Source organism: Cyprinus carpio, chromosome B1, assembly GCF_018340385.1.
Source record: "Cyprinus carpio isolate SPL01 chromosome B1, ASM1834038v1, whole genome shotgun sequence".
Classification (NCBI taxonomy): domain Eukaryota; kingdom Metazoa; phylum Chordata; class Actinopteri; order Cypriniformes; family Cyprinidae; genus Cyprinus; species Cyprinus carpio.
Genome location: NC_056597.1, coordinates 19678103 through 19705716, shown reverse-complemented (window position 1 = coordinate 19705716; position 27614 = coordinate 19678103). Strand labels below are relative to the sequence as shown.

The window sequence follows — 27614 nt, the reverse complement described above, 5'->3', positions numbered from 1 at the left end:
TTGTCCCATTCTTGTCTAATACAAGCTTCTAGTTGCTCAACTGTCTTAGGTCTTCTTTGTCGCATCTTCCTCTTTATGATGCACAAAATGTTTTCTATGGGTGAAAGATCTGGACTGCAGTCTGGCCATTTCAGTACCCGGATCCTTCTTCTATGCAGCCATGATGTTGTAATTGATGCAGTATGTGGTCTGGCATTGTCATGTTGGAAGATGCTAGGTCTTCCCTGAAAGAGAAGACGTCTGGATGGGAGCATATGTTGTTCCTAAACTGGGATAACAACTTGGGTTGTCCTTGTCCTCTTTAGTCCAGATGACATGGCGTCCCAGTTTTCCAAAAAGAACTTCAAATTTTGATTCGTCTGACCACTGAACAGTTTTCCACTTTGCCACAGTCCATTTTAAATGAGCCTTGGCCCCGAGAAAACGCCTGCGCTTCTGGACCATGTTTTGATATGGCTTCTTTTTTGACCTATAGAGTTTTAGCCGGCAACGGCGAATGGCACGGTGGATTGTGTTCACCAACAATGTTTTCTGGAAGTATTCCTGAGCCCATGTTTTGATTTCCATTACAGTAGCATTCCTGTATGTGATGCAGTGCTGTCTAAGGGCCCGAAGATCACTGGCATCCAGTATGGTTTTCCGGCCTTGACCCTTATGCACAGAGATTGTTCCAGATTCTCTGAATCTTTGGAAGATATTATGCACTATAGATAATGATAACTTCAAACTCTTTGCAATCTTTCTCTGAGAAACTCCTTTCTGATATTGCTCCACTATTTTACGCCGCAGCATTGGGGGAATTGGTGATCCTCTGCCCATCTTGACTTCTGAGAGACACTGCCACTCTTAGAGGCTCTTTTTATACCCAATCATGTTGCCAACTGACCTAATAAGTTGCAAACTGGTCCTCCAGCTGTTCCTTATATGTACATTTAACTTTTCCGGCCTCTTATTGCTACCTGTCCCAACTTTTTTGGAATGTGTAGCTCTCATGAAATCCAAAATGAGCCAATATTTGGCACAACATTTCAAAATGTCTCACTTTCAACATTTGATATGTTATCTATATCCTATTGTGAATAAAATATAAGTTTATGAGATTTGTAAATTATTCCATTCCTTTTTTACTCACAATTTGTACAGTGTCCCAACTTTTTTGGAATCGGGTTTGTATATTTTAAAAGCATAAATATTCTATGTGGTCTCTTGGTTAATATGAGACTAAAATAAATGCTGTAAACATAATATGAACAATGGAAAAAATCGTTTTAAATAACATATAGCATGTCACATCAGCTGTCCAATAAAAAAACTGTTTTTACCAGCTAAAGGTTTCCTCAGTACCCAAATCTCCTCATTAGCGCTACTCTGCTGGCCGCTAAAGGTTGGAGAACCATGAGGGCTGGAAACGGATCCCCTTGAGCCTGAAAGATATCAGACACACACAAACACAGTGATGTAAGAATAAAAACATAACTTTGCAAACTCCTAATTGGCAACCACAGATGCACACCGAGGGAGCAGAGAGCAAAGGGATCATTTAGGGCAGATTAAATCGACTGTAGCATATCCATCAGTAATCTAGGAGCCTTGCTGAAGAAAATATATGTTATGTTTGCAAATACAGTTTCATGCAAAAAAATATTCAGAAACCTTACAGAATTAGAAAACTCCAGTTAGCTGTGATTTTTTATGCCTAGTACTGAAACAAAAAAGTTCCTCAATACTGTAATACAGTAATTTTTCAGAAAAAGTGCTGTAATAGAATTTGTTTTGTTTTTATAATTCATAGAAAGGCAGGGCAACAAACATTACACTACTGTTCAAAAAAATAATAATATTTAATATAGTAATATTTTTTAATCTATTTGAAAGAAATCTCTTGTGCAGACTGCATTAAATTTATATAAAATACATTAATATTATGAACTATTATTACAATTTCAATTATTTATATTTTAACATATTTTATGAAGTATTTATAATCATTACTTTTAATATCTTTTATCTTTTAATATGTTCATTTGCTGCTCAAGAAACATTTCTTATTATTCATACTGCTGCTTAATATTTTTGAGGAAACTGAGTTTTTTTAGGTTTCTTTGATTAATAAAAGGTTCAAACAAACAGTATTTATTAATAAATTAATAAAATTTTTGTAACATTATAAATGTTTTTACTGTCACCAGTTTCTCCTCACTGAATAAAAAGATTTTTTTTTTTTTTTTATCTTAGCGACACTAAACTTTTGAACAGTAGTGCATATGATACATAACCATAAAATGCTGAATAACATATGGCTTTTCACATTATGATATTTTTTTGCACTATATGGTAAAGAGAATTGGGGAGAAAGTTGCTTAACTGACATAAAAATAATATCACAATGGTTAAAAAATATGATTTTTAACTTTTTTTATTGAGGTGAAATATGACCTGGAAATGTTCTTGATAGGTTAAGTCAGATTCACACAAATATTTAAAAAAAAAATCACATCTGAGTTTGCCAAAGACATTCAGATTCACATCTGTTCAATGCATTTTACTATGCTCATGAAGTTTAAAAAGAAAAAAATGCCAGGTGTATGATATGATACACTCATGATGGGTAAATGTGTATATTTTTCTGACTGTGTTATGTTTGTGTTTATACCTGTCTCTTTTTGTGGCTCCTCTGAGCAGGAGGAGGCTGGTTCATACCCAATTGTGCTGCAGGTAGGCATATTATAGCCAAATGAGGTGAAGAGGGGCTGATGAGTAAGGGGCTGGGTAGGAGGGGGAGGAGGAGTGAGGGGCAGAGAAAAAATGTGGGAGGAGTCACCGTTCACCATGACAACTGAACCAATTGCTGGCGGACGGATCTGTATCTTAAGATACTGTTGGGTTGAGGGACCTGGGTACAACAGAACGGCAACACCAAAAAACACAAACAACAAACAACAACGAAAAAACAGGAAAGGAAACACAAAACAAAACATGTTCAAGCAAAAATGTCTAACTCTATTGTTGAGCTTAACTTTACCCTGTAAGTTAACATGCAAGGTTAAAATAACCTTATGTACACTTTAGTTTAGAAAACCAAATAAAATAAAAAATAAAAAAACTATACTCATGCATACTATTTCCACAACGTACAGTATACTTGCAATGCATTCCCGCCAAAAAACATATTTATAACTGATCTATGTGTTATGCATGCAGACTACATTCATGCATGAAAAAGGAAGATAATGGGGATCGGGAAGTGTTACATTTCAATATTGGCAAATTTCAATATTGAAGAAAAAGTGTAAAGTAAAAACCAGCAATGAATTTTGTGATCACACAGCCCAGAGAGCCCCACTGGGAGTCTATGGCACATACCTTTTGGCCAAAAATTGTGTAATTATATAAATATGACTATAATAAATAAATAATAATAATAATAATTAGTAGTAGTCTTATTAATTAATATTAATATAATAATTTTAATATTTCTCTGTAAAAAGTATCTTAGAAAATCAAAATAGTAAATTGGCAATAAAATTGGTAAATTTGCTGAATTTTTTTGTTGTTAAACCACAGAAGCTTCTCTTTTTTTGACCTCAGTCAGTTTATATACTTCTCATTTTAAGTTTGGAAATGTGGTTGGCTCATATTGCCCAAATTCACAGTAAGCGACCCAAACTCAGAGCATATGCAGGGATGAATTCCTGTAGATCAGCATTTACTGCAAACTGAGCCGAGAAACTAAAAAACACTGGATCATGAGCTGCTCACGCATACATAAACACAGTGCCACGCTTCACTTTGAAACATGAAGCGTATATATTTATTTAATTAAATCACAACCTTTTAGATTTGATGATCACATTTTGCCACATTTTTTATTATGATTAATCGTGCAGCCCTACTTTTTAATTACTGAATTTTTAGGTCTTGTCTAGAAGCCCAGCTTCTCTTATATGGACTGGATCCCAACCAGCCCAACACAGCCTCAAAGGCACAACCCATAGCATTGTAAAAGTATTAGTTTGAGAAGTATGCATAACAAATTACGGACACCAGAATTAAAAAAAAAAAAAAAATGTAAATCTGAATATATATTCTGACACTGATAAGTGATGTTTCTTCACTTTCAAGAAGCAGCAGCAGCTGCCACTGATTTGCATATATAAATGTGTGAAAACATGTTTGCATGTGTGTGAATGTGCAAAAGTGAGAATTCACTGATGTGAGTTGAAGGAAAATAAATAGGGGCATGAAGCAATGGTACAGGTGGACTCAGAGATGACCGAACAGTGACAGATAGATGAGCCACTCTCATCTGCCCTGTTTGTCACTCCCTCTTTCATCTCTTCAAGCTGACACTTCTAATTAGAATCACTTGACTGGTGGTAAAGGACAGGACCGAAGTTGGATATAGAGCGAATGAAGGACCACCCACACATCCACACACATCTACTATGGGCATGAATACACATATTGAAATACAGACAGCAATGATCAATTATGAAAATATAGTAATTGTGAAAGATTTCATTTTGTTTACAACTAAAAAACATTTCAACTATTTATTTATTTATTTATTGCTATATGGTTTTTAGGGTGATTTTTAATGTGTTGCTATGTGGTTGCTACAGTATTCTTTGTAGTTTTATTTAATGCATTGCTATGGTTTTTTTAGTACTAAAGCATAAAAGTATGCATAAAAAATTATATGCTTGCAGATATTATGCAAAGTTCACATACTGTACTAGTTTCTCTGAAAAACAATGGTACAGCCAATTATTTTGTTTTGAAATGTGTGTTCTGTGTTGGAATGTCTGTTTTTGTTTTGGTCTGTGTGATTCCGCCCACTGCCAATTTACCCAATAGTACGTCAACATTCTGGGTTGACAGTTATTGGAAATCACAGCATATTGAAGCCATGGAAGCCAGCAAACAAACTGGTCGAGAGAGATCACAGATTCTACCTGACCTAAAAGCCTTGGTATCCATCTAAAAAGATCTATGACCAAAGGAATATTAAAACTTGGATAAATCAAGTTTTCAACTCACAGTGTAAGGCGCGTCGCCTTCCATTGTTAGTTGTGTTTGTTCCTCTTGCGTATCCCCAATCTGGCATCTTGTGTAAGTGTTAAGTCTAAGGATGACAGCAACTCTCTCCAGTATTTTGAATTTGGATTGCAGTACCCATTTCAACCACTGGCTGTCAATATTACATACTGTGTGTATAAGTGCGACTGTATGTGGTTGCCAAGAGTGTACTTGGTGGTTACTCAAACTGTCCACTCTGTGTCTCTGTGATATTCTGGTCTTACAATCAATCTACACTGCTGTTCAAAAGTTTGGGATCAGTAAGTTTTTTTATGTTTTTTAAAGAAATTTCTTTTGATCATCAAGGTTGTATCTATTTGATCAAAAATACAGAAGAAAAATATTTTGTGAAATATTATTGCAATTTAAAATAAATTTTTTCTATTTTAATATACTTTAATATATAATTTATTCCTGTGAAGCCAAGCTGAATTTTCAGCATCAGTACTCCAGACTTCAGTGTCACATGATCCTTCAGAAATTCTTTTTTTCCTTTTTACCTTTTTATACATCAAAGAATCAAAGAAAAAAGTATCACAGGTTCAAAAGTGTATGGGATTTTTTCATTTGTCAGGAACATCTGATCACTTTCTCTCTTCAGCAAGCTGCATAATTTGCAGTATCACTTATGTTAGCAGGTTTGTGTACTTAGCTGATTTATCTACTTACTTCTTTTATTTAAGTACTCAAGTGGATGAAATAAACAAAATGCCCATCCCTAACACACACACATACACTTGAAAATGAATACATAAACACTTATGTATGCAGAAATGCATGCAAATAAATCAGAATATTTCAAATAAATCCACACACACACACACACACACACACACACACTACGCGCGCACAGACATTTATTTAAGTGCCAGGTAGATGAGCTTCAGATTGACCTTAATGTAATGTGCATATGTGTCACATGACATCCTAGAAGGGTCATGCGGTGATGCAATGGCACACCTGCCCTTTTGATGACTTCCACCATGTTGGATGGAAAGTAACCCACACGGTCATTTCCTGTTCGGTTGTCGTGGATACAGCCCTTCCATCGTCCATCAGAATGCTGCTCCAAGACCTGAGGACCAAACAGAATTGTACCAGAACGAGCCTGCAGTAGAAAACCACTGAGACATGCACTGCACCATGTGACAAAACTAAAATCTTTTCACTGTAAAAATGCTCCTTTTGTTCAGTACTATTTTGGTCTTGTTTGTTTGTTTATTTATTTATTTATTTGTAGCATTCAAATGTTCCGAAGAGCAGCATTAATTTGAAATAGAAATATTTTATAACATTAGAAATGTCTTTACTGTTACTTTCAGTCAATTTAATGCATCTTTGCTGAATAAAAGTATTAATGTCTTTCAAAAACAAATCTTACTGACTAAAAATTTATATATATATATATATATATATATATATATATATATATATATATATATATATATATATATATATATATATTATTATTATTCTTTTTTTCACTATAGAGTTTTTTAAAAAGTGCTTCATCCCTCTTAAAAAATATGCATGCCATCCCTGGGTGTAAAGTTTGAATTAAAATTCAGAAATACACACCTTGCTACATTACAATGTTAGTTCAAGAATTGCTTCTTTACCGTAATGATGTCACCCGCTTTAATATTGAGGCTTGTCAGGTCGTAGTTGTTGCAGTAATCCTTCAGAGCCCTCACTTGCATGGCAGCCGATGCATCTGTATGCAGGAACACACACACACAGATACCAGCGAATTTAGAAAGCCTTGGAGATTTCTATGTGAAATTGTGTTTTCAGAAACTTTCCCCTATTGTACCTCTCAGCATCTGCTTGATTTCCTTGCTGGCTTGGGTAGTGGTGAACTGGTTAACAATATCCAGCGCTGTCTGACAGAATGTGTTCCTCACCCCAGCACTGATACCACTCTGAAGAGATAGAAAACACATTCACTTGGTACATAGTGTCGACATATGCTGTCGATACAGACATGCTCAATTACCTGTGATTGGCACTTCTGAACACACTACTGCTCAAAGGTTTATGGTCAGTTTTGGAGTCAAGTTTTTTTTTTTGTTTTTTTTTTAAAGAAATTAATAATTTTGTTCAGCAGAGATGCATTAAATTGATCACAAGTGACAGTAAAGACATTTATAATGTTAACAAATTTTCAATTTCAAATAAATGCTGCTCTTCTTTCTATTAATATATAAAAATCTTGAAAAATGTATTACAGTTTCCACAAAAATATTAAACTGATTTCAACATTGATAAGAAATATTTCTTAAGCAAGAAATCAGCATATTAGAATGATTTCTGAAGGACTATGTGAACCAAAGTCTAGAGCAATGATGCTGAAAATTCAGAAGAATAAATTACATTTTAAAACATGAAAACAATAAAATATTTCACAATTTTACTGTATTTTTATCAAAATAATGCAGTCTTGGTGAGCCTAAAAGACATCTTTCATAAACATTAAAAAATCTTACCAACTCCAAATGTTTGAACGGCAGTGTATATTTAAAAAAAAAATGTATGCATACCATTGGCAAGCAGTCAGATGAATTACTCACATCCAGCAGCAGTCGCACAGCCTCGGTTTTCCCGCAGAGAGCAGCTTCGTGCAACGCTGTGCCTGATTTCGTCTGTCGGTTTATATCTATACCAGCCTGGATCAGTAACCTGAACACATACACACAAGAAAACTTCATAAAAACATATTTAAACACACTAAAAGACTTATTTCACAACACTATACTAAACAGTACAAAGTTTATCAATCTGTACATAAAAAGATTAGTTCTAATTCTAATAAGCACTTCTTTCCAGAAAAAAAATGTTATTAAAATAAAAACTTGAAGGGGTCCAAATACATGAAATGTAAGTAATTATCAATTTGCAGTCTAAAATATGTCATTCACACCCATCCAACCAAACACATATTCATATTGATCCATAAACAATCTAATATGTGCGTTGAGTGATGAAACTAATTAACGTTGTGCGTCACTAGGCAGTGATGGCACTGTACATCAAAGGGAAAAACGAGGACACGCTCTTTGAATGTGTGTGTGCGGATCTAATGAATGAAGCCTCCGGGGACTGATCGGACAGTCCACAGTGCCTTTCATTTCTCTCATCATCCCCGATCCCCTTGCTCCTGACCTGTCTTAGCACATCAGTCATGCAGTTCTGTGTCAGTGAGCTAAATGCTGTGTCAGGATTTCGCACCGTCAATGTCTGTCCCCTTGTAAAGAATTGAAATGAAAGCAATAATAAAACTAATACAATTCCTCATAAAAAAAAAAATTCATAACATCCTCTGAGTTTTGCAGACCTTACATCCATTACCGTTCCAAAGTTTACATTTTTTTAAGGTTTTTAAAAGCTGTCTCTTAAGCTTACAAACAGTGATATAATAATGAAATAATATTTATATTAAAATAACAGTTTTCTCTTTTAATAGAAAACTTCTTAATATTTTGAGGAAATAATTTTGGAGAAAAAAAAATATTTTCAGATTTTTGGTAAAGAGAAAGTTTAACAGAACAGCTTTTTTGTTACAATGTAAAAGGCTTTACTGTCACATTTGATCAAATTAATGTATCTTTGCTGAATTGAATGAGTCTTACTGAACCTCACGGAATTAATTACTTTTAAAAAATAAAAAAATAAAAAAAAAGTCTGACCCCAGGCTTTTTTAGATGTAGTGTATATACTACATAAAATTATGTTCATATACAGAAGTCATTTGGGTCCAAATTGTAAGAATTTCACAAAATCTTTCAAGATTGTAAAAATTATTTAAATAATAATTTTAATTAAAATCAATATAAAGACAGTACAACCAATTCGGCTATAATAAATGAATACTAAAATACAATATAAATTATATTTATTTTCACATTAATAAGACTTTCAGGAGGGAATTTTTTTTAATTATCATGACATGAAGCTAATGCCACAAAACTGAATTATAATTAAATCAGAATTATGAACATATATTTCCTGTTTCTTCTTTGGGTTTTGGGGTGAAATATGAGCCAGACATAAGTTGTATGCACATAACCTTATTTGTAAGATGTAACCTTAATGACGACTTCAGTGCATATGTGTAGTAATAAAGTGCAAAAAGGCAAAGTCCAGTGAGCACCTACTTGATGATCTCGATATGTCCATTTTTAGCCGCTAAATGGAGAGGACTGATGCCATTAGGATCAGAGGGCTTCGGTTCTAACATAGCAGCACACATGTTACTGTTCAGGAGCAACTGCACCAGCTGTAGAACACACAGAAAAGATACATGCCTACTTCACAAACAGCTTACACAGGTATGTCATTTCTGTTTGATCTGCTATACATTAATTCATTAGATATTTAAAGGGATAGTTCACCCAAAAATTTTAATTCTGTCATCATTTACTCACCCTCATGTTGTTTAAAGCCTTCTTTTTTCTGCTGAACATAAAATAAGGTATTTTGGTAGTCAAATAGTTGCTGGTCTCCATCGTCTTCCATAGTATGGGGGAACAATGCTATGGAAGTTAATGGGGACCAGAAAACGATCTGGATACCAATATTCTTCAAAATATCTTAAAATTTTAACAGATTTTCATTTTTGGGTGAACTGTGCCTTTGATCAGGAAAAATACAGATTAATAATACATACAAGCAATGTAAAAATATTTAACCAAGATAGCTCATTTTCATTTGTAGTCCCTGTGTAGGTTGATGTTAAAAGAAAAAAACTGTATATACAGTACATACACTAAAATCCTTATAAATGTCTCAGAACAAAAAGTAGACTGAAGGAAAAAAATTACTACAATGTCTATGTATATAAATATGTATATGTCCAAAAAAGTTGCATTTAATAACCACCTAGATAACCACAGTAATTCATATGGTTTTCACTTAAATATCTGTGTAGGAAAAGGGTTTGATTAAACGTTGACACTGTTGCCCACAAAATCAAACCATTATGTGCAAAATAATTAATTTGTACCTCACACAGAATTTTAACTATAAAAGTGCATCATATATTATACAGTATATGAAATCTTTTTATTTTATGCTGTTAAAAATGTTTTGTCAGTTAATGGTGTTGTAAATATATTTTTATGGAACTGCATGCAATAAAAGTCCTACTACCTGACAGATATCACAGTGAGAAATCACACCTGTCTCTCTGACAGCTTTAACCTCTGTCAACAGCAAAAAGGGATTCGATCGCTATTGTTTAGCCAATCAGAAGACTTTGAGTCACTTTTACCTGTCAGTCACTTTGAGTGTTCGGATAAGCTGACATTCGGTTTGCTGACATGTTTTTGGAGCGAGATCTAATTCAATATCTGAGTCTGGCTGGAAGTTATCAAAACAGAACATTATATACGGCAACTTTCACACAAAAAAAAATCAGCTTTTTTTAAGTGCAAGAAATAATTTAATATGGCAAATAAAACAGTATGTCAATAAAACAAACATGAATAGTAAGGAATAGTTCCCTCAATGACTCACCCTCCAAACCCAGAAATGTATTTTTTCTAGAACACAAAAGGAGGCTTTTAAGCTTCAGACGGATGCCAAAACACCATAAAAGTATCATACACTCATAAATTCATATATAGCGCAAGACCTCTATAGCTGATTTAAGTGAGGAACAGATTGAATTTAAAACCATTTTCGATGGATCCAGACAACTTCCCTAGCTCTCCAAAGCAGTGATTCATTCACAAATGAATCAATTTTTTAAGTAGAATCGGATCCCATTTCCAAATGGGAATTCAGTGATTCAGTTACAATGGTTAACTGCTCACTGAGGTGAAGATCATCAGTAAATTACACAAAGTAAAGGTTCCAAGAGGGAGTTTTTGCTGTGATGCCAAAAGCATTTTTCTCAGTGTGAAAAAATAATTAAATAATATGAAGAACCTTTTTTTTTTTTTTTTGCAGTGGAAATATTCCATGGATGTTAAAAGCTCTTCATGAGACCATAGATGCCAATAAAGAACTCTTATTTAGAGTCATTGATTAAATTTAGCTTCACATAAAGCTATCATATGACTTCAGATGATTTGGAATAGTGCACACATTTTTGTCTCTTTTAATATTTTGAAATAGCATCCAGTACCATTTTAAAAATTCCCCTCTCATGCTCCATGAAGAGAGAAAGATTTGAGGTTGAGCAAATGGTGACAGAATATTAATATTTGGAGGAATCGTCTCTTTAAAAAAAAAAAAAAAAAAAAAAAAAAAAAACAAGTTATAATAAACTGTTATGGCCATCTCTTGTGCTCATTTGGAAGCAGTGAAAACCGGGCTGTGAGTGAATAAGGGGTTTCCTGCATTTGGCTGAGTATGTGAGAAGAGGTGTAGTTCCCACAATCCCACAGGGGAGCACTGTTTCTCATCTATCTATCACAAACCCCTGCGCACACGCAGACAGACCCGCACAAACACAGCGTAACTGACCGTGACTCGTCCAAATTCACAGGCCAAGTCTAGAGGGGTTTTCCCAGCGTGGTCTCTGAGGCAGGGGTTCGACTGATGTTGGATCAGCATCTCGCTCTGCAAACACACGCAGTACAGTAAAGTGAGTATGTGTGTGTGTACAGCATGAGTCTAATTGTTTGTGTGTGTGTACTCACTCCTTCATAATGGCCGTGTTGTGATGAGAGGTGTAAAGGGATCTGTCCCTCATCTGATTGGCTGTTGACTGATGACCCCGCCTTGAGCAGCATTTTCATGGGCTCACACTTGCCCTGCCAAGCAGCGTAATGTAAGGGCCGCATCCCTCAGAAAAAGGGAATGAGTTAGAATAAGAGACATCCACCATTCAAAAGTTTTATTCATCAAGTACACATTAAATTGATTGAAAATGACAGTAAAAACATTTATAATGTTACAAAGATTATTGTTGAATAAATGTTGTTCTTTTAACCTTTTTATTAATCAGAAAACCCTGTAAAATCACGTTTTCCCCAAAAATAGTATGCTGTGCAGTAGTTTTCCACAAAACATATTTCTTGAGCAGCATATCAGCATATGAGAATGATTTCTGAAGGATCATGTGACACTGAAGACTGGAGTAATGATGCTGAAAATTCAGCTTTGACATCACAGGAATGAATTACATTTTAAAATATAATAAAACAGAAAACAGTTATTTTAAGAAACAACTGTTTTGATAATTGATTAATCTGTGTATTGAGTAAATACCGTACATACTTACATATGAGACAGTTACTACTAACTGGACTCAATAAATACATCTGTATGTGTATGTGGTGCTGTGTGTTTGTACCTTTCTGGTCTTTGATGTCTACGACGGCTTGTGACTCAAGCAACAGTGAAATCACCTCCACGTTACCATTAAGAGCAGCATGATGCAGGGCAGATAACCTATAAAACAAAAGCACACAAACACATAATGCATTTCTACTGACATTTAGAATCTGTATAGGTTTCTGGAGGGAAACCTGTGGAATAGATTTATATATGGAAAGTATCATTGTGAAAGTAAATGATTTACTGTCCAGAACATAATGTCACATTTAAAACAAGAAGTCATTGTTACAATAAAAGTTACTGGGTGCAATTGTTAGAAATTCAATTAACCTTCTGTATGTCAAATATACATTGAAGCCCATTCCTGCCAATTATGATTATCAGTTATGACACAGAATGTCATAAATATGAGATAAAAAGCCTATTATGACCTATGTCAAAATTATGACAAAAAACTTTTAATTATAGTATCTTATAATTCCAAATGTTTGTCATAATTTCGACTAAGACATAATTACTCCAAATTACAACAAAAATGTAAACTATAAAAATGTAAAAATCTTTTAAATCGTCTAAATCTTTTAGCCTTTAGAAATACTGAGTGTTCAAAACAGAAGTAAAAGTGGGACCTACTATAGGTATCTAAAATAAGTTAAATCTTTTTTAATAAAATATATTGATTGCCTGTTGCATCAAAACACTCTGCAGGCTAGACATTTTGATGAAATAATAATCATTGCACATTTTAAAGATTTTTTTATTTCATTTTTATTTCATAATGTAAGCAGATATACAATTGCTCAAAACCCTAAAGCCATGATAAAATCTGGTATGGTAGCTGTCAGCAACAGTGTTAGCATCTGTCATTCATGTTAACGTCTTACCAACAACCTAGATATTAGATAGATATTACTATGGATTCAAGACAACAGACATTCTGGCAGCAAAAGACAAAAGTCTGACTTTTCAAAATCTGTTTTTGATGAAATTTCTCAAACGATCATTCTCATTTTTTCTTAGTGAGAGACAAAGCATTTCTGTGCATATGAGGAGTGGTGGCCTGAAATTTTGTGCGTTGCAACTGTCCCCAGTCACCTCTACTACACTATAACTGGTAGCTGAATCATAAAGACCAAAACTATTAAAATTTTCTGTTGAACAACATGTATTCAACATGTATTTAATATGCAGATAAATAATGAAAAACAAGATGATGTGTAGAACTTGAAAGCAGAAACTGGGACTGAATGACAGACACTATTATTCTGCAAAAAAAAAAATCTTTAGGTGTATCTGAGGGGGTCTACTAATTACTAGGCCTGTTCTTATTACATGGTCTAAATATCTTCTTCAAAACCTATATCTCCTCATAATACCCTAATCCTAATATCTAATTTCTAGCCCAAGTGCTTTCTGCCTCCAGTGTAACTTTTCAGAGAGTCCCTAATCGGACTTCATTGCAGCTCAACACTTCACTCCGATCCCTCACTGCCTAACTGAGCAGGAGGCTATGACCTACTTCTATGAGTAAGAGATATTTCTCTGCCAGAGCTCCAAGCCACGTGTGTACACACACACATACACATACACATACACACACTCACACTCTCTCTTACTCTAATACACTGTAGCATTCTAAAAACAACACACCTGTATTCTGCACTGTAGAAATCTTGAAAATTCATACAGTACAAAAGTTCATTCAACATCATAGCCAACTGTCCAGTAGATAATTTAACCATGAAATGAAAACAGACTGTATGGTACTGACGTCACCAAGCACTCTTAGTTTTCAACTCTTTTCCTCCAACCACCTAACAGTCATTTGATTAAATACAATTCACAATCCAATTGCTAATTAATACAAAGTCCTGATCTGCATCACCTGGAAATATGTCATATTAAATTGCAAATGCAGTTTCCTGTTGACTTTAATATAGGCGATGGCCACTGCATAGTCCACATCAGCTGACCACTAATTGAAAGTGCATGAGTACAAATGAACCTCACCCGTCTGTGTCCTGGAAATTCACATTCACTTTCTTAGCAGCACCCAGGAGCTCTGGAGGGAAAACAGAAAACAGTTTTGATTAGTTTTAATCATTATAAATGATTATAGTAGTATAGTAGTATAATTTATAGTTATAATATATAGATTATAGTAGTATAGTAGTATGATTATAGTAGTATAATTTACCAGTATAATAATAACATATTACTAAATAGTATTATAGTAGTATAATATTATATCCTTTGAAGTCTTCTTACACATCGTTTATATATATATATATATGTAGATAGATAGATAGATAGATAGATAGATAGATAGATAGATAGATTACATGTCAAACATTGATAATTAATATCATTTTATGTTTCTGTAAATGCACCAAATGTCAGAAATACTGGAAGTGCTGAAAATATACTAAATGTTTCTAAGTATTTCATGCTGAAAATGTACAAAAATCACATAAAAATACACATTAAGTTATGAGAATATTCCAATTTAAAACGCATTCTTAATTCCATTTTAAGTGATTTCTTGCTTTGAAGCAGAACCCTAATTAGCAGGTATAAAATACTTTCCCACCATGTTCATATCGAGGTCTAAGGTCAAAGCGAGATGTGGATCAGTCACAGAGGGGATTTCTCTCAGTCGAATCCAGCAGGTAGCATTTCCATTCATTAAACTCAAGCAAAACTGTTTAATCACAGCTGGTTATGAGCCACACATCCACACAACCACAAATTACAAACACACTGACAATCCTAATCAAAATCAATGCTATGCATTAAATTCTGGGTGATATTTCCATCAAATGTCTATGGCTTGATATATTAATCTCCAGATGTATGCGTGTGTGTGTGTGTGTGTGTGTATGTGCATGTGTTAAATGAAAGCAGTCCAGATGGCAGCCTTCTCAGAGTGTGAGACAAGCGAAGGGGGAGTAGAGACAGACAGAAAGTGAGAGAAATTTATAATGCAGGAAAATACCACTAAACGGTGAAATAAACAACCTGTGTGTGTGTGTGTGTGCTGCTCATTTGACCTTAAAAACAGTCTTATTCTACTAAACATGCTTAAGAAGCTATTCATTATGCATAAATGATATTATTATTCATACTTGCTGATCACAGCCTAATCAATTATGATTATGACTGGGTGAGGATGATGAATTAGTTAATTAATTTCCCTTTTCAACATTATCTCTTGAAAACAGTAAATTAATAGATACGTAATTAGAGCACATTTAATATACAACAACTAATTAAGCATCTCATTTTGTACAAACACACTCCCAGACATTCTATCTAAGTCACCTTCAGAAACACTACGGAATGAAATGATAAGAACGCAAATGAGCATTTCCATGACAACTCAGTGTCACTCACTATGATGTTAATTAGAGAATGTGACAGAAATGGCAACGCCTCACCTGGAATTGCTATGCAATGTCTCTCTATGATGATAAATGATGAAGTTATGGGTAGAAACATACATTTTGTATACATTCACAAACTGGCACCCATACAGTCGCACACCATGGGGTGTTTTGGAACTCGTTCATAATCCTCCTATGTGATGAATTATTCATACCATTATCACTGCAACCTCATTGGTGCCTGTTGCTATGGAAACCCTGACCTTAACCATGAGTCATGACAATAACAATCGGTGTTGCCCAGTCCCTGCTCATAAGCACACAACATCTCCTGTGTTTCAAACATTCTTTAATACTCATCTTCCCCTTGGATCCTCTTTCAATGATGCATTTGATCAATTCACAGCTTTATGCTCGAAAAGACCCAGCTGGGGTGATCCAGAGTGTCTAAGACTTGGAAATCTACAAGAGGTTAAAGGTTAATATGAAATAATCCATCATCTGCCATGGCAAAATGCGGAAATCAAATTTTTGATCATAAACATAATAAGACTTCTCCCTAAGCAATGCTCAAAAAGTACAGAAATCCCTGGCAAATGAACAAATCCCTCTCTGAAACAACTCCATGTTCCCAAGTCATTTTGAAGATTAGTTCAAATTGAATGAATCATTCATGAATGACACATCACTACTCCCTGCCCCCTTTTCCAGAATAGGACTGTGCCCATACAGCTTGTTCCTCAGATAATCTGCTAAAAAAAATCATGAAATCATGAGTTTTAAAGCTATATTAGTTTAAACTTCTGATATATGGTTTTCTGAGCGCACACATCTGAAGCATGCACACAGAAAGTAGCTGTCACACGGCATGTGAGTACTAAAAAGTATCTTTGATGTAAATCTCTTTCATGTCTTATTGCGCTTAAACTGTCAATACACACGTTTATGTTAAAAACACACACAAGTTAAAAAAGCACAGTCGGTTATGTCTGTGAAGGTAAACAGCTGGGAAAGAAATTGCATGTTTATATTAGATCTGTGTATTAAGTAACAGCACTATAATATACAGTACCTGCTGTCTATGCTGATAATATGACCCACACAAAATGAAAACTTTTCTTACTTGAATGCTGCTCTTAAATGCTCTAGCGTGTAGATAAACATGGCAGATTGTGTGCGACTCACTCAGGGTGGGGCCTCTGCTAATACAGCATTGTCTGTCAACAGTCGTGGGCGGGGCTTGTGCAAAGTGACATCACATTGTACAGATTTTGCAAACAGTTTGTTCTGAGACACTTCTTATGATTTATGGGGATTAAAAAAGGAGCGGGTGGATTTTTATCATTATAGGGTGGCTATGTACACATTGCCAACACACATCTATGTTTAATTATATTATTTATGTTAATTTTGCATGTTAGGTTGAATTTTGAGTGTTAGGTGGATTTTAGGTACTCAATTTAAGTGGTTTTTGAGTATGTATTTGATGCTCTCTTCCTTAAAATGAAAGCGGATGCGGACCAGATGTTGTCAAGCGCCATAAAAGTAGTTTGACTTGTGCACTATATTCTAAGTATAACAGTTTGTGTGTGAAACACAGTTATTTCACTAAATACTCTCTTGAAATCTTGCTCGACATCCATGGTCACCATTCACTTCCATTGTATGAAAAAAGAGTGGCTTGGATATACTGGTACACTTTTGTGTTCTACAGAAAAAAGAAAGTCTAAAGGAAAGTTTTTGAAAGGCATGAGGGTGAGTAAATGTCAATTTATACAGCCTTGCATGATGCCCAACCCTGGACGTGGGGCTTATGGGCACATGCCCAAAAGCCCATATGTTTATTCCAGTTAGGATTGCACTAAGCTACCAAATTTCCTATACAGAAACTAGAGTTCAAGTTTTTATTTAGGCCTTACAGCAACACTGAGCTATCATGAACCAGTTAAGTTCATTAGCTATGCAGTGCACTGATAAATCAGAAAGTCACAGCTGGGAAACTTTAAAAAGTGCTCCAACAGTTCCAAATAATCCTGCATGTCTCTCCAGCAGCACTTAGGCCCTTGAAGCTGCTTACAGCTGAACTGAACTTGTTTCATAATTGATAATAGAGTAATTGAACTGAACTGAACCATCACTGAACTGACTGGAGCTGAATAATGACACTATTGTCTTATTATAACTGCTTTATAGTAGAAGTTGGATTCTCCTCATATTAGATTTTTTTTTTAAATCACTGATTCTGATATTTTTCTGCAAAGCAGAAAGCTTTAAAACATATTGTATAAAGCGCTATAGAAATAATGGTGAATTCACTTGATATTCATGATTTTAGGTTAGATTAAGACCATTTTAGTATTAAATATGATGTGAGATTCAACCTTAAAAACAAAGAACAGCACTCTCATTCTCTATTTTTTTATGAATGTAATTTTTAATTATCAAATAATTAAATTAAGTTGAATTAAAAATTTAATTAAATAGTAATGAGAATCTAATGCAAAAATGGTCTTATATTTCCTCATGCAAAATATATCTTTTAAGTCCTCTACCCCTTCCCTTTTTACCAGCTCCATCTTTGACAAAAATCACCTGTAGCATGGAGATTTCATCATTTCGTGCAACAAACAGTGGACAGAATTTAGATGCCCTCATTGCCCTCTATTAATGGTGAAGAAGCAGTATTCCTTTTTTTAAAAGGATTAACCATATGGCTAATTGGGCACACGCCCAAAAGACACCATGCATGGCCACAACTTCCACAGGACAGTCACTATTTTTGCATTTACAACTGCTGCTGCTAGTTACACAAAAATGACATGATTCACTTTCAAAATGCACTGTTTTGTGTAGCGTATTCTTGACTTTCTAGACAAACTCTTGCACTGCATGACAGCACTGAAGTTAATTACCAAGGGTCTCGCCTCTTGTTAACATTCAGGGGCTATTGTGTTTAATGTAGTCTGCTGGTCTCTAGGACTTAAGAAAAGAGGATAATCAGTGAACTAAAGCAGTTTTAAAGTCCCTACATTGTACTTCATTCTGTTGGTAATTAAGTAATCAATTCATCGACAGCCCAGGACACAGATGCCTAGACAAACATGTGACTGACATCAGCTCCACAATCGCAGATAGATTCTAAATCAGATACACAGCCCTACAGGAGCTAACTACTGTAGATCCAAATGACAGTACTGTATCAGTATATTGATGCTTCACTGTAATTCATCTGGTGTGGCTTACAATAGGAACATTATGGATAACTGCTCATCAGGCAGGATTTACTTAGGACAGAGCTCAGAGAGCATAATTCTTTTGAAGTCCCCATTCCTGCCAAAAAAAATAAGTTTGCAGTTTCACAATTCCGACTTTCTTGCAAAAAACTCAGAATTTGGCCTTTTTTCTCACAAATCCGAGTATAGAACATTGTTTGTTTGTTTACTTGTTTCCCGCATGGAATTAAAAAGGTAATTTCACAATTCCAACCTTTTTTCTTGCAATTGTATTTATACAGTATGTCACAATTCTGACTTTTCTTCTCATATTTGCAAGAAAAAAGTCAAAATTGTGAGATATAAACAATTGCAAGAAAAAAAGTCAAAATTGTGAGATATAAACAACTGCAAGAAAAAAAGTCAAAATTGTGATATACTGTACATACTCAGAATTGCAAGAAAAGTCTGAATTGTGAGATAAACTCAAAATTGCAATAATAATAATAATAATAATAATAATAATTGTGAGAAATAAAACAGAATTGTGAGATATAAGATGACAGAATTTTCATATTTAGGTGGACTATTCCTTTACATTGGGAAAAGGCTGTGATAAACATCTTATACTAATGTACATAATACCTAATGTGACAGATATTGATATTGACAGATAATGCTTGTTGTTCTATTATCTATCAGAATAAAAAAATATAGAATTATGAATTTTTAATTTTTTTTCTTTTTTTTTTTTTCATGTTTGCAAACCTCAGAGTGGAGAAAAGCTCCACTGAATACTCAAGGACCTCGGAATGTTCAACATTCCGGTCAGATGCAACATTAATCTGTCAGCTCTATGATATAGATGCTGGACCTCGGGATGGGGTGAGCACAGAACATGACTTACTGAGCTTCAAATCCCCCGCGGGGATTGGCTGAGACTTATACAACCTTATCACTGGTTATGAAGATACCGAAGGATACAACACAAGTTCAGTACAAAAGAGATGACAAGAGCTGCAAACCTTTACTGCAACTGACACTGAGGTTAATATTCCCAATTCAGGAATTAGATTAATGCTTCTCAATGTACTCCCCCAAGAGGAAATGGAAAAGGAGTATCATTTATAGCAGTGGATAAGGTTCACTCTGGAGACGTGATATGTTTCACAGGTGCACACCTGCACATTTCTTAGCAAAATCAAAAGAATATAAGACCAGTAAGACTTTTTATTTTATATTGTGCCACCATTTTCATGACAATAAAACCTCAGTAGTCATTACTATAATACAAAACAAACAAACAAACAAACAAATAAAAATTTGTCCACATTAATGAAATGCTACCAAAATGCCATTGTTTCAGTTGTATTTATACACAAATATACTCATTTCATTTCATTTTTACACAAAATATAATGTAATTTTTCCCCATTTTAGACTGAAATGTGATATGATATTCACCCTTGAAAACAAAGCATGGCACTAATGTAATGCTAAAAAATATGTTAAATTAAATGAGAAATGGTTTACAAATACTTTCTTAATACAAAGTATATTCCTCATTTTAGACTGAAATGTGATGTAAGATTCATCTTTAAAATCAAAGAACAGCACTTATTTAATTTAATTTAATTTAATTTAATTTAATTTAATTTAATTTAATTTAATTTAATTTAATTTAATTTAATTCTAATGAAAAATTATTAAATGTAAAATATAATGTCTTCCTCATTTTAGACAGAAATTTTGGAGTAAATTATTTGAGGAACCAAATATTTAATTCATTCAGAAAGCACACACATAATAATGGAATTCCACCATGCCGGGTTTTTTATTTATTTATTTTTTTGAAGGAAGTAATTTAATCTCTCAGCTCTGAAACATAATCTGGGACAAGCACAGTAATCTGAACAACATACACACGCGCGCACACACATCATTTCCCTCCCCCATTCTCATGCTTTAACCCACAGCTATAATTATAGATATTTAATGATTATCATTTTAAAATGACCTGAAAGCATGAGTGCTATAAGTGGACAGAACTGCGAGAACTGTGCTGAACATATACTGCCACACTTACCGCTACACTCCTTTTGAATTCTGTGAGTTATATTTGGTTCTTTGTGTCACAGCAAATGTACCACGGTCTTTTCAATACCACCAAAAAGGACCAGTGTGCACTGCATATTTACACACACTCTCACAATACACACACACAAACCCTCAGCATCCCTCAGCATCATCTTACTGTGTGCAGTTTAAAACAGCCATTGCCTGAAGCTTGAGCAAGCTGACTGTGAAAAGAAAATGAGAGAGAGAGAGAGAGAGAGAGAGAGAGAGAGAGGGAGGGAGAGAGAGAAACATGGAGAGAACAACAATTTTCTTCCACTAGTTTGGCCTCACGTGCCATACACGTGACTGTCAGTTTCACACTACACTTTAAAAATATGTATGAGGGAACCCATAGAAAAGAAAAATCACACAGGAGTTTTTTAATATTCCCAATGTTTCTCCTAGACAGCAATGAGATTAAATGGAGAAAACCTTTCTGCTGAAAAGAGAGGGAAAAAACCCTGTAATCTACAAGCCTTATACTATATGTCTCATCATAAAAGTTGCAAAAAAAAAAGCTCACATACTATGAAACTGAAAAAAGACAAAATGCAAATGTGAGATAAAAAAAAACAGCTTTACTGAGGAACAGCAAAACAACGTGACCTTCTTCAGTGCATAACTGTTTCATCTTAGACAAAGTTATATCTCATATATGTAAAGTTTTTGTCCTAACTTCTCATGATGTATTGAGACAGGACATTTTGTCAATTGCTTAGTTTCTATTTCTGTGGTTGGTATGAATGTCCCCGCCCACCGTAAAATCTCATTGGTCCAAAATTCCCTTCCACTCTATATACAACAATCAGGTTCCGGGTGAAAAATTTCCACTTATAGGGGAACATTATTTTAACTTATTTTTTAAATATTGTGTTTAACGGTGGATTTCTTTGTGGAAAAACTACATAAGCCCATGATCCTGCAAAGAATCGTGGCGAACAAATGGCGGCAAAATGAAGCTTTGCGAATCCCTATGCTCTCAAACTAATTACACATTTGTGTATATGTAATGAATGTAAAATATATGGTTTCTATACATAAAATCAACATCTCTTAATAAACAGTTTTATATTTTGCCAACATTTTTTTTTATATCATTCAAAATACCTCATAGTTCTTTTCATCATAAAAGACGTTAAGTAATCTTGTCATTTTGTACGATTTTCAAATACTTTTTTGCTTCAAATTAAAATTTGTAGTGTTGTGAGTCACCTCATTGCAGTTTGGTTTTGTTTCACGGCTTATAACTCTTTAACAAAGACTTTTTAAATATCTCTTTGGGAAAAATGAACTGGAAACATACTTCCAGAAACAAGGCTGCTTTGAAAGAGAGCAGGCAATGTTGCACTCTTTTAAACATTAAATATATGATGATTGACTGTGATTGTCACATACTACTTTTATTTCACAGTGCTGTTGTATGTGCACCGCAATAAAGGTACAAGTTATTTAATATAACTAACATTCAATTTAACAACAAGAAAAGGCAGCCTCAGATCTGGAGCTTTAGCAGGAACAGTGCTGTTGTGTTCCTCTGGTCATTTCTCGTCACCTCAGGGATTAGCCTGTCCCTCCATCAAATACACACACCGACATAAAGCCTTAAGAGGATAAAAAAACGGATGTGCAATATGTCAATGCCCAGACACACGGCTCCAGTTGTTCATCTCAGCTGTGAGAACAACATGAAACATGGAAGTGAAAAACAATAAGAAAATTATTTCCTCAAGCCTTAGACCTCAAATACTATTTCACAAGCAATATCACAATATTTTATATATAAAATTATTTTAAATTTGAAATACACTACAGGTCAAAAACATGGAATAATTCAAATTATGTTCATATGAAAAACAATCTCTTATGCTCATCAAAGCTGTATTTATTTCATCAAAACTGTAATATTGTAAAAGATTATCACAATTTAAAATAACTGGTTTCTATTTTAATATATTCAAATCAGCATATTATAATGATTTCTGAAGGATCATGTGACACTGAAAAAAGTTCAGCTTTGCCATCATAGGAATAAATTACTTCTTGAAATATATTAAAATAGATGGAGAAGCACCTGTTTATATACTCTTTGTGTGTGGATTATCTAAACATGCTCTCTATGTTCTAGTTTGGACTCTCATTATTATCTAAATAATCATAATCATATTTATAATATCCTTATTAAAGTCACTGTTTTTTGAGAGACAATCTAAGCTGAGGACAAAATGATAATTGTGTTGAAATTATGTTTGTAGATTATGAAGTACTTTCATGATGTGTTTTCTTCTTACCAAAATCATCTTACAAAACTGAGTCCTATGAAGTCAGCATCAAATGCCAAAGTTTCATCCAAACTGGAAAATTTTGTTATCATGTTGTTCCAAACCTGTATGACTTTGTTTCTTCCATTAAAGACAAAAAGAGAATCAGACCGTTGATGCAGTTCTTAGGTTACAGCTAAGTTTCAACACACTATTTAATATTTTTACTTTGCCCCAGTAAACATGTACAATAACTCTACTCGTATAAACTGAATATTTATGGAAGACTCCAAACAGGAGTTATGTTTGGAATAAAAAGCAGACTGACTGATTTACATCAGTAAGCACATTTTTTACCTTATAGACTTCAGTCCTGAAGTCTGATGATGATGACATTTACACTCGTTAACAAGAGCAAGAACACTGTGAATAAATTACTTATTAGCGGCTCTTCAACACAAACTCAATCTAAGAAGCACACACCTCTGTGTACATTGCTCCAAGTTGTGCATGTCACATAATACATCATCACAATGTCATTTCTTTTTTTGTCTATGTATTTGTTTATACCTCAGTAATTAATTTTAAATACAGATTCTGAATGATATTTACATGTAAACACAACTATAATGTTCAACATATTGTATTTCAGTGTAAATGGAAAGCATTATTATGGATCATGGACTGGTAATTTGGCCAGAAGTGATGGTTTAATGTTTAAAAAAAAAGTCTTGATGGATTTTTTAACATGCAGTTTTTCGCTTCACATGATGTTAATTGACTGGAGTGGTGTGGATTATTTGTGGATTATTGTGTGAGGTTTTATCAGCTGCTTGGACACTCATTCTGATGGCACCCATTCACTGCAGAGGATCCATTGGTGTGAAAAAAAAAAACTGATTACATTTTCAGCTAATTTTATTTCTGGGGTGAACTGTTCCTTTAAATGTTTACTTAAATACATGTTTGGAACAACATGAGGATGAGTAAATGATGAGAGGATGTTTATTTTGTGTCAACTGTTCCTTTAAGAAAATAACAGATGCATATTTTCAGATATTTTTCTTTTCTCAAGCCCAGAAAAAACCCATGACAGCTTTGTAAAAAGACACAAGCGGAACCAGCACTGGTCATCTTGCTGAAGGCCTGCCTTCTTTTGTTTTCATCTCCAAGACAAGACCTGTCAAGCTCAGCTCAATGCAGCAAAAACCTGCGATGTCCAGACTTCGGCTGACCTACTATGACCCCTGGAATATCTTACTAAACATTAACATCAACAGCTTCAGGTGCTAGACAATACACATACTAGTCAGACACTGTTTCTGCTGCCTGCTGTGCAAGGAAATACATGCAGTGTTTTCCTATACTTCTATTTCTCCCAAAATGTGGAAGGAAAAGGTTTTAATTTGCACTTGTGAGTAAATAAACAAAATATATATTTTAAAGGGGGGGGGGGGGTGAGAATCAATATTTTGGCCTTATTTAATAAGTGGCATGTCATCTGGTTACATAAAACACACAAGCTTTTATCAAGCTGTTATCCCAGAGTTACCATTTTTGTATACCAAGTAGTAATAACTTTGATATTTAACATATTTAATGAATGAGAGAATGAATACCTACAGAGTTATGATTTTTGTATAACGAGTAGTATTTGAAATAAATTCGATATAACAAATTTAATAAGTATATTAATTCAATAATACAGGTGCCATTATTGTATACCCAGTAGTATTGAAAATAACAGTGAGATTTATCAGATTTAATAAATAAATAAATGAACGAATATAAAACAATACCTACAAATATGAACATTTTTGTATACCTAGAAGTATCTGAAATAACCATGAGATATACCCAGTACTATATGAAGTAACGTTGATATTTAACAGAATCAATCAATCAGTTCATCATGATTGTGTCCAACCAATCAATCATATAATTTACTTAGTAAATAATGTCTACTACAGTACATGTCAGCGGTGTCACTAGAATGTCACAGTGGAGTTAACAACTCAAGTCAATAGAAGAATTTTATTTTGTTTTGACTGCTTGCCATGTCCCTGAAGGATAAGCAAAAAATTAAATAAATAAATAAATATATATATATATATATATATATATATATATATATATATATATATATATATATATATATATATATATATATATATATATATATATAGTATAAGAACAAAAACACTGATACACAGAACAATGACAAAGCACAAGGACTCACAAAGGTTAAGCACCCTTCTCAATGACACAAGGGCTCTGGTCAAAGGAAATAGCCTGTGCAGGAATCTGTGTCACCCTGTTAAGAGCGCAGGTTCGTCCTGCAGCACCGCACACACTTGGCCTTGTACATACAGATGAATCTTCAGTGTTCACATTTTCAGCTCCACATTTGGCCTCAAGTCCAATGAAACCTCCTTGTCTGGGAAAATTACGGCCCAACCAATCAGTGTCAGCTGTAACTGGGGACAGATCAGCTCGAGTTTACAATGTGAAGATCTGACAATGACAACGACAAAACCACCGCTGAGGAAGCCATCGTAAAACCCACTTTAACACTGGGTTTTACAGATCCGACAGTTGTGAATGCATGAAATGAGCGGGATTAAAACATTAATTATGACTCTTGCTTGATGCAAGTAATTCAACTGCTGCAAAACAATCTCGATCCATCTTCTGATTTTAACTACTTTTCAAGGTCAGACAGCATTCAATGGACCAAAAAAAAAAAAAAACGTAAAAGTTCTCAGGAAATGTTTGAATAAACAAGGTAAACTCATAACCTGTGGCCTTACAACTATACATCAACTATTTCCACTAAATAACCACAATAATTAAAAAAAAAAAACACATACCAATAGGGAATATCAGTGGTAAAAAAAATTGTAAATTTCAATTTGAAAAATATTTTTCCAATTTACAATATTTATATTATTTTTAATTAGCTTATATTTCATAGTATATTTTTTTCTTTTATTTTTAGCTTAAGTTTCATTCTGGGTTTTTTTTACGATTTTTTTTTTTTTGGTTTTTGATATGTCTAATTATTTTTATAATAATAATTATTATTTAAGTTTTAGCACTTAATTTCCGTTCATTGCCAAAGCAACATTTTAGTTTTCTTGTAATATTTATTTAAGCTTTATGTCAGTTAAGAAAAGCATTTTTAATAGTTTAGCTTTAGTTTTAGTTAGGAATAACAACATTAATCTTAAAGTTTTGAGTTTTTTTTTAAACTTCAAAATACAAATATAATCATTGTAATTCTATTAATATGGAGTGAACCATTTCAAAATGATTAATTCTGACGGTTACACATCTGTAGTAGTCACAATGTGTCAGAGGGTTGAATGCCAACAATGTAAATGTACTAGTCTCCATTGAGTTGAATTACTGTAGTGCTTTTCCGATATATTCCCTAAAAGTGAGATACGCTTACAAAAAGTCCTGTCTATAAAGTTCTGCATGATGCATGTATTCTCCTTTGGGGTGAGTTAAATGGCATTTCCTTCTCTGTCTTTCCCTCCCTCTTCCTTTTTCTGTGAGTGCATTGATGTTCATGGCTGGTTGAGCTGATGTGTTCTGGCATTTTCTTTTCGCTGGTTTGGGAATGTCCTGCTTACACCATACAGGATGGCTAGAAAACACACACACACACACACACACACACACACACACACACACACACACACACACACACACACACACACACACACACACACACCGTACAGAAATGAGGCCCTGAGAGGATGCACAGTTGCAGAAAAACAGATACACATGAATGAGGTACATTCATGTTAATAAATGTAACTGTAGTCCAAAAACAAGTTTAAGTATCTACAAATCTTTAACACAATGCCTGCTCCTGTTTCACATAATCATACAGTAGGTATCAATTACTCCCACAACAATAGGGATTTATCTGATACAGAGGAAACATTTTCAGTTGTCAAGCCTAGGTTTTATTTTGTTTATGCATGGTGAGTCAGTGCTGCAATTTGTTATTTGTAATATTTTGCTGAGTGCTCAGTGACGTTGTTATCAATATAGCAGAAAGCACCAGCTTTTTTTTCTCCATCTCGCTATCTATTGTACTAAAATCACAACACAATATTTAAACAAATGTGCCTCCACTCCTGATATACATCCACTGATGTACAAATGTGATTTTAGTTCATTAAAACAGAAAGATTACAAAAAACTTTTTCCAACTTAGGAATCTCTTTCTAATACAATAAAAAATGTAGCTTTTCAAATAAGAGACT

The 27614-nt window shown here is 34.0% G+C and overlaps 1 protein-coding gene across 2 annotated transcripts in view; it reads right to left on the bottom strand.

Annotated features, from left to right (window-relative positions):
- si:dkeyp-9d4.3 (caskin-1) overlaps positions 1 to 27614 on the bottom strand; it is a 41543-nt gene that overhangs the window by 8188 nt on the left and 5741 nt on the right. The window contains exons 2-12 of one of the 2 annotated variants that reach the window (XM_042716955.1): positions 14374 to 14425; positions 12380 to 12477; positions 11724 to 11869; positions 11548 to 11643; positions 9234 to 9355; positions 7650 to 7758; positions 6893 to 7001; positions 6699 to 6793; positions 6040 to 6154; positions 2654 to 2893; positions 1323 to 1424 (exon numbers count right to left, since the gene is read on the bottom strand). In XM_042716955.1, the coding sequence (XP_042572889.1) occupies positions 1323 to 1424; positions 2654 to 2893; positions 6040 to 6154; positions 6699 to 6793; positions 6893 to 7001; positions 7650 to 7758; positions 9234 to 9355; positions 11548 to 11643; positions 11724 to 11869; positions 12380 to 12477; positions 14374 to 14425 (1284 nt within the window). The remainder of the gene's footprint in view (positions 1 to 1322; positions 1425 to 2653; positions 2894 to 6039; positions 6155 to 6698; positions 6794 to 6892; positions 7002 to 7649; positions 7759 to 9233; positions 9356 to 11547; positions 11644 to 11723; positions 11870 to 12379; positions 12478 to 14373; positions 14426 to 27614) is intronic. The other variant, XM_042716956.1, reaches the window with a different exon arrangement.